We start from the raw sequence: 12,401 nt of genomic DNA on the forward strand, positions 1-12,401 counted from the left end.
GCAAGGGCAGGAGGAGTGATTTTCAGGAGGAGGCTGTCTTGCTTTAATTTTGCAAGATCTTGACTGCAGCCCTGCAGTCTGATACTTTATTTGTTCATGAAGTGCTGTTTATGTCAGTAGTCACTCTGAGGATCTGATTGTAGGCTTATTTTTAAATAGCACGCGACAGGGACTCTTTACCCTTCCCTTCACTTTGTCCTCGTACAGCACCTAGCACCATGATGAGCAGGAATTAATAGTGTTACCAACACTCCTCCTGTCTAGTTACCAACACACCCCTACAGCTACGGAAATAGCTGATGTTTGTTGTATGTCATCTTGCAAGCACAAAATGAAGGTGTAAGATGTACCCACAAGATGGCTCAGATGAAAATACTAACATAACAAAGCGGTGGTTTTTTGTTTTCTTTTCCTTTCCTGAAGTACTGAAAAGCCTGCAGTACTGAAGCAGTATAAATGCCTGTGAATATAAGGAGGAAAAATTGCAAAGAAGTGAATTCCCGCATACTCTTTGTTTTGAAAAGTTGATTGGAAGTTCAGCATTCATTAATCATTCGCTTTCTTTCCTGCAGCTTGTCACAAGTCCTGTTCCTCATGCTGGGGAGCTGCTGAGAGCAACTGTTTGTCCTGCAAAGACACATCACACCTGCTAAAAGCCGGGCTATGTGTGGCCAGCTGTGGACAGGGATTTTACTTGAAGGATGGAATCTGCAGTGGTAAATACCTGTTTTGTTTTTTGTTTTTTCCAATTGCAAGAAGTTTGAGAAATGCTCTGCAAAAAGGGAATCAATATTTCATTTAGCCAGGCAGCAGCTGTGATTTTATTCATGTCTAAGAAGCCAGATGCACCTTGTGCATAAATAATAGGATGGGAAAAGCTGCTYTTTGTAAGATTATTAATTAATTTAAGCTAATCAGATGCTGAAAGGTTTAAGGTTGTTTCCCTCACTGAATAGCATGAAAGCACAACTGAGATGTTTCTGAGGGCTTGACAAATCCATTTGTCTGTGTCAAGAGAAATGGCCCTTGCCAGCAGGTGTCTATAAATTGTATTATAATTCGGCATCACAGTAACTAATACCTGCACAGCAGATGAGACTTGGGAACTGGGAAGGTTAGTTAAAAGAAGGGGAAGGGAAAGCTGGAGGAAATTAAGGACCAAGTCAAGCAGCTCATGAAGGAAAAAAATCTCAAATAAAGAATCTAAATTTTGCCGCAACCATGCAGGCTAGGTCTCTGTTTCAGCCAGCTCCAGCTGATTTGACAGTCTGTCCAACAGAGTCAGCAGTAGTGATGCAGGGGTTGCCTGTCTTCATGCAGGTCTGCCTGAGCCACAGCGAGTTAGAGAGGGCTTAAAACCCAGAGCCTGTTGAAAAAATTGTTGCTGTTATGGCCACTTCTGGCTGGATTTCACTTTTGACCAGGTTCCCTTTTGCTTTGGTTGATGTTTACACCAGTAAATTCTACAAACATGTGTTTCGAAGTGTGCAGAGTTGAAATTTTACATCTTTAGTTGAAAATCATTTAAGCTGAGAAGGGAGTTCTGTTTAGCTGCACCTTGCCCATATTTGCAGTTTTATTGCCAGTGATTTCTCAAAGCTGCATAGTTGCTGCTCAGAACCTCCAGAATTCAGGCTTTTCCACTTCTACCTACAACATGCGTTTGGATGCCCAAGTGGGACCTGTAAGCTGCTGTGAAGGGAGACTCTCAACTGGGGAAAAGGAGCAAAAATTGTACAAGTAAAATGCTTGGCCCTTCTGAATATACAGCAGCAGCAGTGCCGCTGACTTGGTGAAGCCAGAGTTTCATACTGCTTCTGTCATTTAACAGGTCATCATATAACAGGTAATTTAGCTGTTATATTCAGAAGTGAATACCAGGGATAATATAGACCACAAAAATTGATTGAAAACATCATCATGGTTGATTTTTTAATGCATTTTCACACTCAAAATTTTGATTTGAAGAGAAGAGGAAGAAGGGAAAAATGATAAACTCTCTCAACTTTCCCCCTATCTTTCAATTCCTAAACAGCCTGAGGACTAATGCTTGTTTTGCAAAGATCTGTAAAGATTTATGACATGTTTTTCACACACAAAAGTGTTCATAATGATGCTCTCTCTTCACAGACCACTGGTGAACAGAAAAAAACCACTACATTTACTGGAGGGGTTCCTAGGATATGTCCTAGGACATACATACTTGTCTCTGGATTCACTGGATAATTGTTAGAGATTTTAATTCGGAAAGAAAAAAGAAGAGCTTTTAGTGTCTGGTCTGCATGAAGATGTCTGTGGTACTTTTGCACCATACAAAGCTGATGTGCAGTCTCAGCCTGAAATGTCACTCAGTCCAGCAACAGGCAAAAATGACAGGCAAACAGAGCCTTGTACGTTGAATTTCAGGATGTTGATATAATTATACCTCATCAGTCCAGCTGGTTACATTGCAGGTCAAAAGAGAAGCCTTGAAGGGTGTGCAGACCAAACTGAGTGCAAGTCTGCTGCAGACAGGGGAACAGAAGCTGTCAGGCAGCCATGAGATCATCCATGTCCCTTCGCACTCTCATGCTCAGAAATGGAAATCTTCGGTGCTGTTAATGGCAGATCCAGGCATGGCCAGACATGGAGATGCAAACTTTTTTCTCCAAATGCCCCATTACGGGAACAGGAGACTGGTGGGATTTGTAAGAGTCTTCCTCTCCCTAAGCTGCCGCAGGCATTTGGGCTGTCGATGCCTGGGCGGCCTCGCCTGTGCCAACGTGGAGGGAGTGCTGGTGCAGACCCACTCCCAGTGCCCCCGCTTTCTCAGTGTCCTAGACGGGATAGAGGGCAGCGAATGCCTGTCGGCTCTCACACGCCCACCTCTGTGAATGTCACTGCGTATTGCAGGGAAGTGTGAAAGGTTACTTGGGCTGGAGAAGAACATTTAAAGATGTCTTTCTGACAAAGAAAGAACGAGGCATGGTTTGCATTACCTTATGTATGTAGCCAGGTTAATGACTCTGCTGTTTGTTGCCTAGTGAGTGCTTTCGGTTAATGAGCTGTTCTCTTCGGCAGCTTGTGACCAGTCCTGTGAAACGTGCTATTCAGACCAACCCAGATGTTTAACCTGTGCTTCGGATAAGATGTTACATGATGGGAAATGTGTTTCAGAGTGCCCACCTGGATATTTCCCAGACAGCAGTGGAAGATGCAGAGGTAATAGGCATCTTTGCATGATCTTTCTTATGGCTCTCAGGGCACCCTCCACATGTCTTCTTTTCCCCAGATGTGTCCTTGTGGGGAGGGAACTTTAAGAGTGCGAAACTGAGGGTGGGAAAAGGAATTTCAATTTTTGATTTCTTTGGTTCACTRGTGATGGATTATTTTAAATAACCTCTTTGCTTTGTGAAGCATRTTGAGACTTATTGAGATACATACTCAAAACACTGTGTGAGTGGGACTTATTATTACTATGTTACTAGTTATTAATACTTGTGTGCTTCTGCTCTCATTAGTTCGCCTAGCTGAATATCATGCCAGCTTGGAGCTTTCATTCTTGGCTGGAGGATACTGTAACCAGCAACACCGCCTGCAAGCAGAATAAATGGAGTATTTCAGTTCCATGTTCTCTTTCTCTTTATCAGCTTGTCATGATTTGTGTTCCACCTGTGAGGGACCTTTGGCCACCCAKTGTACCTCCTGTTCCCTTCCTCTGGCATTGCGTCAGGGACAGTGCCTGCAAGGCTGTGGAGAGGGTTTTTATCAGGATCAAAATGTCTGCAAGGGTAAGCCATGTAATTTGGGTAAGTTCCTTGGCTGCTGTACATCAGTCTGTSTATGTTGGCTGTTGGTGTGCTGTGCTTGGAGTATCCAGCTATGATTCTAGTCCTTTTTCCTATGCTGAACTGGTCAAGGAACGAGTAATTCCCATGATTGTCTACTGATTGTTTTCCACTTTGAAAAACCCCCCCACCAAATTTGTATATTTGAGCTTCGTGGTTTCACCRGCTCAGGATTTAGTGATCTTGGGGATATTTTATCCATATGCTGTTGAAATAAATGTACGTTCCTAGCACTTTGAAATTTTTCTTGAYGCAAGTTAAGAGGTGAATAACATTTTACACTTACCTAGTAAATTTGCTAAGGCTGAAGTCATTTTGCAGCAATGAAAAACCTGAAAATTCAGGAGATGAATTTGTGCTACCCAYGAACCCTTTCAGACTGTAATTTCTTGCCGTCTGTCCTAGTAAGGTTGTGTTCACCTTTGCAGTTCTAGAAGTTAAAGGAAATTTGAATGCCTGCTGCATAGAACTGTAGGATTTTTTCCTACATTATTTGTTTATCTACTTTATTTATTCAAGAGAAGAGCCATTATTTTTTATTTAGGAAAAGATGGCAAAATATTATTTAAAAAACCCTGTTCCATTATGGAAAATACAGCATCCTGTGTGGTTTTGGAATGGATTCTTTAGCATGTGAGTTGCTGCAAGGTAGTTTTGTGCTCTTTGCTGACTGTTTGGGCGTTGGACTGTCTGCAGTAATGCAGAACTGAAAAGTGGGATGACCAGTCAGGCCCAAATCAGTGTTTTCTTCCCTTTCTCTCTTGTGTTTAGAACAAGATGCTCCGGTTTGCACAGTCATTGTGCCTTGTCCATCTGTCTCAGAAAGCTGTTCTCAGAGCTGTGGCTCTAACTGTTCTCTTACCTGCGCACAGGTTGCCACCCATCCTGTCGCACCTGCGTCGGCCCAGAGGCCTTTCACTGCGTGTGGTGCAGGGTGCCAGATGTACTGCAGCCTGACCAGCACGTGGAAGGAGCCGTACACGGCCTTTGCCTGTCTCACTGCCAAGCCCAGTTCTACCTGGATAGCACAGGAGTTTGCAGACGTGAGTAGAGATGTGAACAGTTGCTCAAGGCCTTCAGCACAGGAATGCACTTTCCAGATGTGGACATAATTTAGGATGCATTTATGTTACTTTTTTCTTTTCCTCTCAGCTTGATGGAAGGAGTCTGTAGGGGCTCATTTCCTGTCTTAGAGTACATTTCCTGTCTTAGGCCCTGAAGAAGGAAGAAATGGCATTTTTTGCAGCATGATTTTGTCTAAGCAGTGGACTGCACAGACCATAATGGGTCCAGTGCTTTGGTTGGTTCCCAAAGGCGTTAGTGTAGAGCCTCCAGTCCACATTTCAGTACTTTGCTGCACAAGCTTGAAGCAAAAAGGACCTTGCATGTCCGGAGAGTTAAGTGTTTGGAATGGGAGAAGAGAATCTCTCCTGTAAATTTCTGTGACAGCTCTCRAAACATAACTCAAATCACCTTTGAAAATAATTCCTGGAAGAATGTTGTCTTCCATTTTTCCTTAAGTGAAGTACCATTCCTTGTTCTGTGAGATTGCTGTGAAGYGCATGGAAAAGAGTCACCACAGTTTTTGTATTTCTTTATTTGCAAAATTATACGGAARCATCCCCAGTCAGCACAAATTACCATAACCCCATTGAGGTCAGTGGAGAGATGGCACCTTATACCAGCTGAGCCTCTGCCGTGGAATATATTTGCTGGCCTGCCTGGAGAGGCTCCACACCTAATTCTGGGACTCTTGCATGCAGTGCCTGTCCCTCAGCAGGTGATGGATTTTCTTGGCTGACTCTAGGTTATGATATTGAACCTGAATGAAGAAGTCCATATACCACTGCTCCAAACAGGTGAACGGAGCTGCCCAAACAGGCCTGAGCAGAGTTCGGCAGCAGTGCGAGATTACGTCATTGGGCAAGAATGCCGACACAGCCCCATGTGTTACCAGCTCTGCTGTATTAGTAATGGCATTAGAATAGTTGTTTGATTTATTGCACAAGGGTGGGAAGATTCAGTGTTTCAAACTTTGAGCTTCCCCCATAAAATATTCATGCAAAGTGTGTAGATGCACCTTTCCGAGAATGTAAATCTGCAACAGATGTGTACCATGCCTGCAATATCTATTCAGAATAAAAACATGTTCACGTGAAGGTTAAAGCATTAGTTTTGAAAGTTTTGCCTGCGTGGTTGTGAATTTCTCATGAATCCACAGAAACATTTCTCTACATGTTCTTCTAATGCTCTAGTCACTGTTGTAATAAATATTAGTTCTTTTAGCTAATCAGTTATGTATTTATTTAATCAGATTATTAGTTTAAGCTGGCTTGTTTTAGGATCAGGAGCAGTAAAGGCCAGGGTGAAGGAATCTAACGTTTCAACTCTGCGCCCTTAATTACTCTCTTCTTTTTTTCTGAATAGTCCTTTTAATGAGTGTTCAATCATTTGTTAGCTGTGAAGTCAGGTGATGAGCCTGCCACTGTTACTGCTCCAGGATGGACGATGACCTAAGCCTACCGTGGAGCTAGATAGAAAATCCTTCCTGGGGTAACTGAAGGATTATAACAAGAGCTGATTTCAAACGCTGGTTGGCTGGCAGGAGCCCAGAGCTCTTAAAGGCAGGTGATAGGTATTACACTGCGTTGTGCATCTCAGCTTTCCATTTTAGAAATTCAGGAATGAATTGCATGGGTGCGAAGACAGATTAAATATGGAGCTATTTGTGGTTGCTCCTTATCTTCAAGAAGTATGCTGTACAGCCTTAGCCCTTTTGCCCTTTTTGCATTTCACAAGCAGAGAATCCTATAAAGCAAATACCTTCTTGTTTTCTTAGGGGAGAAAGCAATCTAGCTGGACTCTAGGACAGAAACAGCAGAGAGAAGCTAGAAACCACTTTGGTGCTCTCTGTCTCTGTTTTTCCTTTCCTGCAGAGTGCCACTCCTCCTGTGCAGGCTGCATGGGGAGCGCGTCCCAGGACTGTACAGCTTGTCCATCTTCCCACGTCCTGCTTGAAGGCCGATGCCTCTCCGAGTGCCCAGAGGGGCTGTTCAGCCACGAAGATCACTGCTACTGTGAGTGCATAGTGCAGGCACCTGCAGCTTAACCCACAAATTTCATTGAGTGCACGTTTTGTAATGCATTTCTCAGTGTAGAGATGCTGTGAGATTATATGAGGCTATTTAAGTATTTTCAGGGAAGAACAGTACAGTCCAATTTCAGGAAATAGAATCTCCTTCTAATGGGAGAGAAGCATATACATTGAAACAGAAATTATAATCAGTTTTGCTCCCCTGGATTGGTTTCCTGAAAATATTTTGCTTTTTATTTCAGTGAGCTTGGGTGATGTTCTTAGCCAGCACATTGTGGGTGAAGAGCTCTCAAACATACTGAATAGCGCTGAAGCATGGACTGGTTTGGTTAGTCTAGATAAGTATATTGTCCATATGAATTAGATTTATTTTTAATCCACTGCTGACTATAGGGCTGGGTTTAGGAGGAGGAAATTCTGCAGATGTAGGAGAAAAAACATTACTTGTATGGATACGCGTGATTAGGAAGGGGAACAGCATTACTTACTTGTGTCCGAGGCTTGCCCATCAGTCAGCATGGGGCCTTTATTCAGGCTGCTTGATCTCATCTAAGCAGATGAGTGTGACTGCAGCAATTCACCCCCCTGTAGCTCTTGCAGAGAACTGGCGTTTGGGGCAAGCCCTTCGGGACTAGCTGCTAAGGACAAGGGGTGAGGAAAGGCAGGCAGCTGAAAGCTGATCAGTCCCTTCAAGGTCAGCTGAAGGTTGTCTTTTTTTTTTTTTTTTAATATAGATTTATCGGATCAAGTGTCCATGCATCTGTCCTGATAGTAGGAGAAATTTACTGAAGTTATATTGGTTGCTTCCCCAGGACGCCTCAAGTTTAGAGAGAGGGAACTCTTCCAAAGCCCATGGTTCTATTTATTCAATCTATTCATCCAGGGGAAAACTCTATAAATATATTCATTTGGCAAGCCTTTGTAAAGATTCATCAATTCTGGGGTTGTGTGCTGCTACCTAAGAGCTGAGGTAACTGCTGAATGCTGCATTATACTGCTTCAGATCCCAGGCTTATGTAAATGTCTCGGGAACAAAATTTCGCTGTCAGGAAAGCGGCGGCTTTCTGTATGCTGCCAGCTTAGATCTCCTGCTTTTTTTGAACAGCAAGGCTCAGTTAATATAGGTGTGTCTAGAAATTTGACTCTTCCTTTTGTTTTTACTGAACAGTGAAATCATGGGCATAATTTCTGAGAAGCTGAGAGGGTAGTGGGAGTTGATGTGTTAGGTCTTAAACACTGGAGCCTTACATTGTGGCAGCTGTGGGAACTCCAGCTTCCATGTGGAGAGGCAGCAACTGTGTGTAGCCTGGGGGAGTCCTGAGCTGGGAGACTTTGAAGTTGTGTGCTTTTATTCACTGAAGAGTTTATACAGTAGTTTTTAAGAGGTTTTTACAGATCATTAGCTGTAGTACCTCAGATCTTTAGTGTGGAAATCATGGAAATAAGGCACCTGGCTTTAAAGGTAGAAGGATACAAAAACAGTCTGAGTGAAATATTTTTGAGCAATCTTAATCTCTTTCTCTGCAATCCTTTTGCTGAGCTTCTGCCAGACACAGAATGGCATGGCGTTTAGGTTTCATTGGGTTCAGTTTGGGAGGGGTTTGTGCAGAATTCACTCCTGGATTCCCCACTCATGAATATCAAACTCATACCCACAATAATTTTTATATAATCCCAAGATGTTTAATTTATCTCTCCCTTGCATCCCGCTCTCTTTCTATATGCGCACGTATATGCTAGAGGGAGGAATAAACAGGCTGATAACTGTATTTTGTATAGATCTATACCTTGATTTATGCAGAGAAAAAAAGCAAAGCTTTTAATTTTCAACTCTTTCTGCATCTTGTTTATTTAAAAGGAGAATGTCAAAACCTTCCCAGTCAGAACTCTCCAGTCATTTATGCTATCGACATCATTTTGTGTCCATGTAGGAGTAAAAAATTATTAGAGGAGCTGGGTTTCTGGGGAGGGTGGAAGGCAGGCTATACTGAGTGCATAACAATGAGTGTTTGCTTTCTTATCCAGCCTGTCATCCATCCTGCAAGACATGCCATGGCCCTGCTGACTCAGAGTGCATAACCTGCCATCCCCATGCAACTCTAGCTGGTGGAAAGTGCAGGACTAGCTGCAAGGAAGAGCAGTATCTCAACCTGGTGGGATATTGTGTGGGTAAGTGAGAGAAGATTGCATGGGTTGTGACGATCTTTCTGCAGCAGTGGCCAAGTATTTCAGTGCACACCATGAAGAAATCAAAATGCTTGCTATGAGAAGAAAGTCACACTGATGAAAATACCATTAGGAAATTCTCCAGTGTAAACAGTGTATAGCAAAACCACTTGCCTCTGCTGCTGTGCATATCTTCACTAGAGCTGTGTGAAGCTAATTGCAGATTGTGTAGGGCAGGCAGGAGGGAGTGGGAGAAAAGGCTGTCTTTTGCCAGGCTTGCTGCTGCTTGGTTTGGTGAAGGCTTGAGATCACATCTACAGACGAGTACTTCTGGGAATCAGTGGAGCATTCACATGGTTAATGATATTGTAACAAATAAGTTATTAACATCAGGACGGGCTACAGCTCTGCTCCGTTCAGCGCTGATGTGCTTGCCTTTGGTTGTGCACTGCTGGCTCTCTGGTCACCGAAACAGGCCAGATACTTAACTGCGTCTTGCTCTAGTCTGAGCTTTACAGCCTGTCACTGCATTCCCTGGTCTTCCAGTTTGTGTGAGAACACCCTGCAGGCTGCGAAGGCAGGGCGCTTGCTTTCCTCATTCCCTGCGGTCACACCGAAGCAGAAGGGCACCAACTTGCCCTGCAGGAAGGAGCAGTCCCGGATGTCTGTAAAGTCTGAGGTGGCGTTACCTGGCAGTGGCCAGGAACAGGGTCCTTTCTGAGAGTAGAGCCAAGCATGGTGGACCCAGGGCCAGGAAAGCTGCTTAGGTCTGGCAGAGAACAAAGTGAATTAAGGGAACATTTGTTATGAGAAGCAGTTTACGGGGCCCTAAAGAAAAGCTGGCACAGCTAGGATTGCTTGTGCATTTTTGGGAGATAATAAGATTTATACACAGGGGTTATACTCCATGGGTGCTCTGTGCTTACACTTAAGCCTATCATCAGAAGTCACTAATTGCATTTACCTATTTAAAAAGAGAAATCTCTTTTAATCCATCATGCAGACATGTATAAACATATCCTGGGAACTGCTCCAACAATTTTTGAGCTTTATCAAACCACTTTTTCTTCTTTATCAAAGAAAAAATACAGTGTGAGGCTTATGCCAGGCTGAATAGTTCCAAATTGGATAAGCCTAAGAAAAGGGAAAAAATGCAATAGGCATAATAAATCCACTGAGAGGCAATCATTCTCAATGTAGTCTAGATGACTCCCCTTCACAGAAACTTCTTTTTGTTTACATATGTGTTTTGTTTACATATATGTGTTTGTGTGTATTTTTTTCAAAAAACTCAAAAAATTCTCCACAGATTAATTTTATGATCTGTTTCTTCATCTTCTTTTTAACCAATAGTTATTGTTTTACCTGATTACAGCACAGACAAGAAAAGGAGTGAACGAGGTATCTGAGGAGTAGGAAAATGTCCCAAAAGTGTTGTACAGCTCCTTAGGTATACAAGAGGTCAGACTGGGGAATCAAGCTGTTTCATGCAGACTAGTGATCACAGTATGGAAATTACTCAGCATTTCAGTGTTGCGAGCTGTCTCTGCCCTGTAAAATTTCAGGGGATATAACAATGCTCGTTATTGTCCTGTAACATCATAGCTGTATGCACTTTATTTCCTCCACCTTATTTTCCCATTACTTTCGATATGTTTCCTGTGAAAAGGCCCCTGGAAATGTGGGCTTCCAGCTGCAAGTTTTATTCAAAAAAAAATAGTACCATTTATCACAAACAAGGATTTTTCCTGAGAAGGGTTTTCTTCGCTGCTTCCTTCGTGCTGTGTGCTTTAATTATCCCTTTTAGGCTGCTGTTTCCTGTACATTTGGTGCAGTGTCATGGAGCAATAAGCGTACTCCCCAAATCTCAGGTGATTAAGTAGACATCAGGGTGCCTGGCAGTAATGAGGACTAGAAAATGGAAACAATAGGGTCACTCAGGCATTGCGGAGGGCATGGTTTGACCTGGAGACTCTCTGTGCTGACAGTGATGAATCAGCTGGAAAGGACCTTGCCTGGCTTTCTAGACTCCAAAGCAATTGCAGTCTGGTAATGCATCCTTTTCTTGCAAATTAAGCAAGCTTTATTTCAAAGCCCAGTAGGCCATGAGCATCGGCCACTGTTTGTAGAGTCGTCTTCTCAAAGTAGAAGCACGTTTTCAAGGCTTGTTTCATGGTGGTTGGAGTCACTGAGTGTCAGTAATGTTTGGATCTATGCTCTCAAAACAGGAGAGAAGGCTTTGTAGGTACAACATAATAAGAGTGTAAGGAGACATCTTTCTTCCTCCCAGCTCTGACCTTAGTCTTGCTGCGTGACTGATTCGTATCACTCCTTTGGTAGAGAGACCAGTATAAATTTTTGCTTGGTCTTCATAACTTGTGGACCGTCAATGTCTATGTGCTCTTGCACATAGATGCAGTGATGTTTCTTTGTCTAACTGAAATTTTAAAGATCCTCATAGAGGAACATTGTTATTTGTTACCTTTAAAAAAAAGTTGTGCTTTGGTCTTGGATTTGCAGTTTAAAGTGTGTTGCTCCTTGTGCCAACTTTATGTCTGATGTTTAAGCACATGATAAGTGTTGCTAGTTCTGCTACAGATAAAGAGCTCCACATCCAGGCTGTTAAATTTCACTCATTTGCCTCATTCAGCACTGATTGAAATGCTAAATTTGCCTTGGCAAGTTATTAATTACCAGTTAAAGAGCAGCTGTCCCATAAAAGAAAACAGTGAAACCCCTGACACTTGCGTAATACACAATTTGCATCAGAATTTAACAAAGCTTTTTCCTTTGCTTCCCAAAGCAATCTTTTTTTACAGTTATCTTTCCATCTATCTACAATTCCTGATCCTCCAGGCAGAACTGTGGTGTGACTTATAGGGACTGCTTTGCGTTATAGCCACCTGTCATACTTTATAGACCTGCGGGGGAAAAATCCTTCATAGAGGATGGAGAAAACCAGCTGTCACTTGAAACCTTTGCCTGTGAATGAATGTTTTTATTGTACATGTTACCTGAATGAGGACTGGAACATTCACCTTGTTAATAGAAAAAAAAGTCTTGTTTTTAGCAGTTTATCAAATACGCATTTCAAGTGTAAGCAGAGAAATGATAAAATGACGTCAGATTTTAAAGGATCAGTGACTTTCCAAGCTCTTGTTTGGGAACAATGTATTTGTGCCAGTCTTCTGGAGAGTGCTCAGTTTATGAATTTTATTTTATAGTTAAAGTGTGTGCACAGGAATGTGTTTGTGGTTTTAGCTGTCCTCTATTGAGTCTTGGGTCTTCTGTGTTTTGTGTTTTCCCACTTTGTA

The 12,401-nt window shown here is 42.6% G+C and overlaps 1 protein-coding gene across 1 annotated transcript in view; it reads left to right on the plus strand.

The window, feature by feature from the left end:
• Window positions 1–12,401, plus strand: part of FRAS1 (Fraser extracellular matrix complex subunit 1) — a 115,490-nt gene that overhangs the window by 25,008 nt on the left and 78,081 nt on the right. Inside the window, exons 13-18 of the mRNA XM_026090116.1 lie at window positions 573–716; window positions 3,061–3,201; window positions 3,630–3,770; window positions 4,700–4,870; window positions 6,764–6,904; window positions 8,947–9,090. Coding sequence (XP_025945901.1) covers window positions 573–716; window positions 3,061–3,201; window positions 3,630–3,770; window positions 4,700–4,870; window positions 6,764–6,904; window positions 8,947–9,090 — 882 coding nt within the window. The remainder of the gene's footprint in view (window positions 1–572; window positions 717–3,060; window positions 3,202–3,629; window positions 3,771–4,699; window positions 4,871–6,763; window positions 6,905–8,946; window positions 9,091–12,401) is intronic.

Source organism: Apteryx rowi, unplaced genomic scaffold, assembly GCF_003343035.1.
Source record: "Apteryx rowi isolate R43461 unplaced genomic scaffold, aptRow1 scaffold_85, whole genome shotgun sequence".
In the NCBI taxonomy this organism is placed as follows: domain Eukaryota; kingdom Metazoa; phylum Chordata; class Aves; order Apterygiformes; family Apterygidae; genus Apteryx; species Apteryx rowi.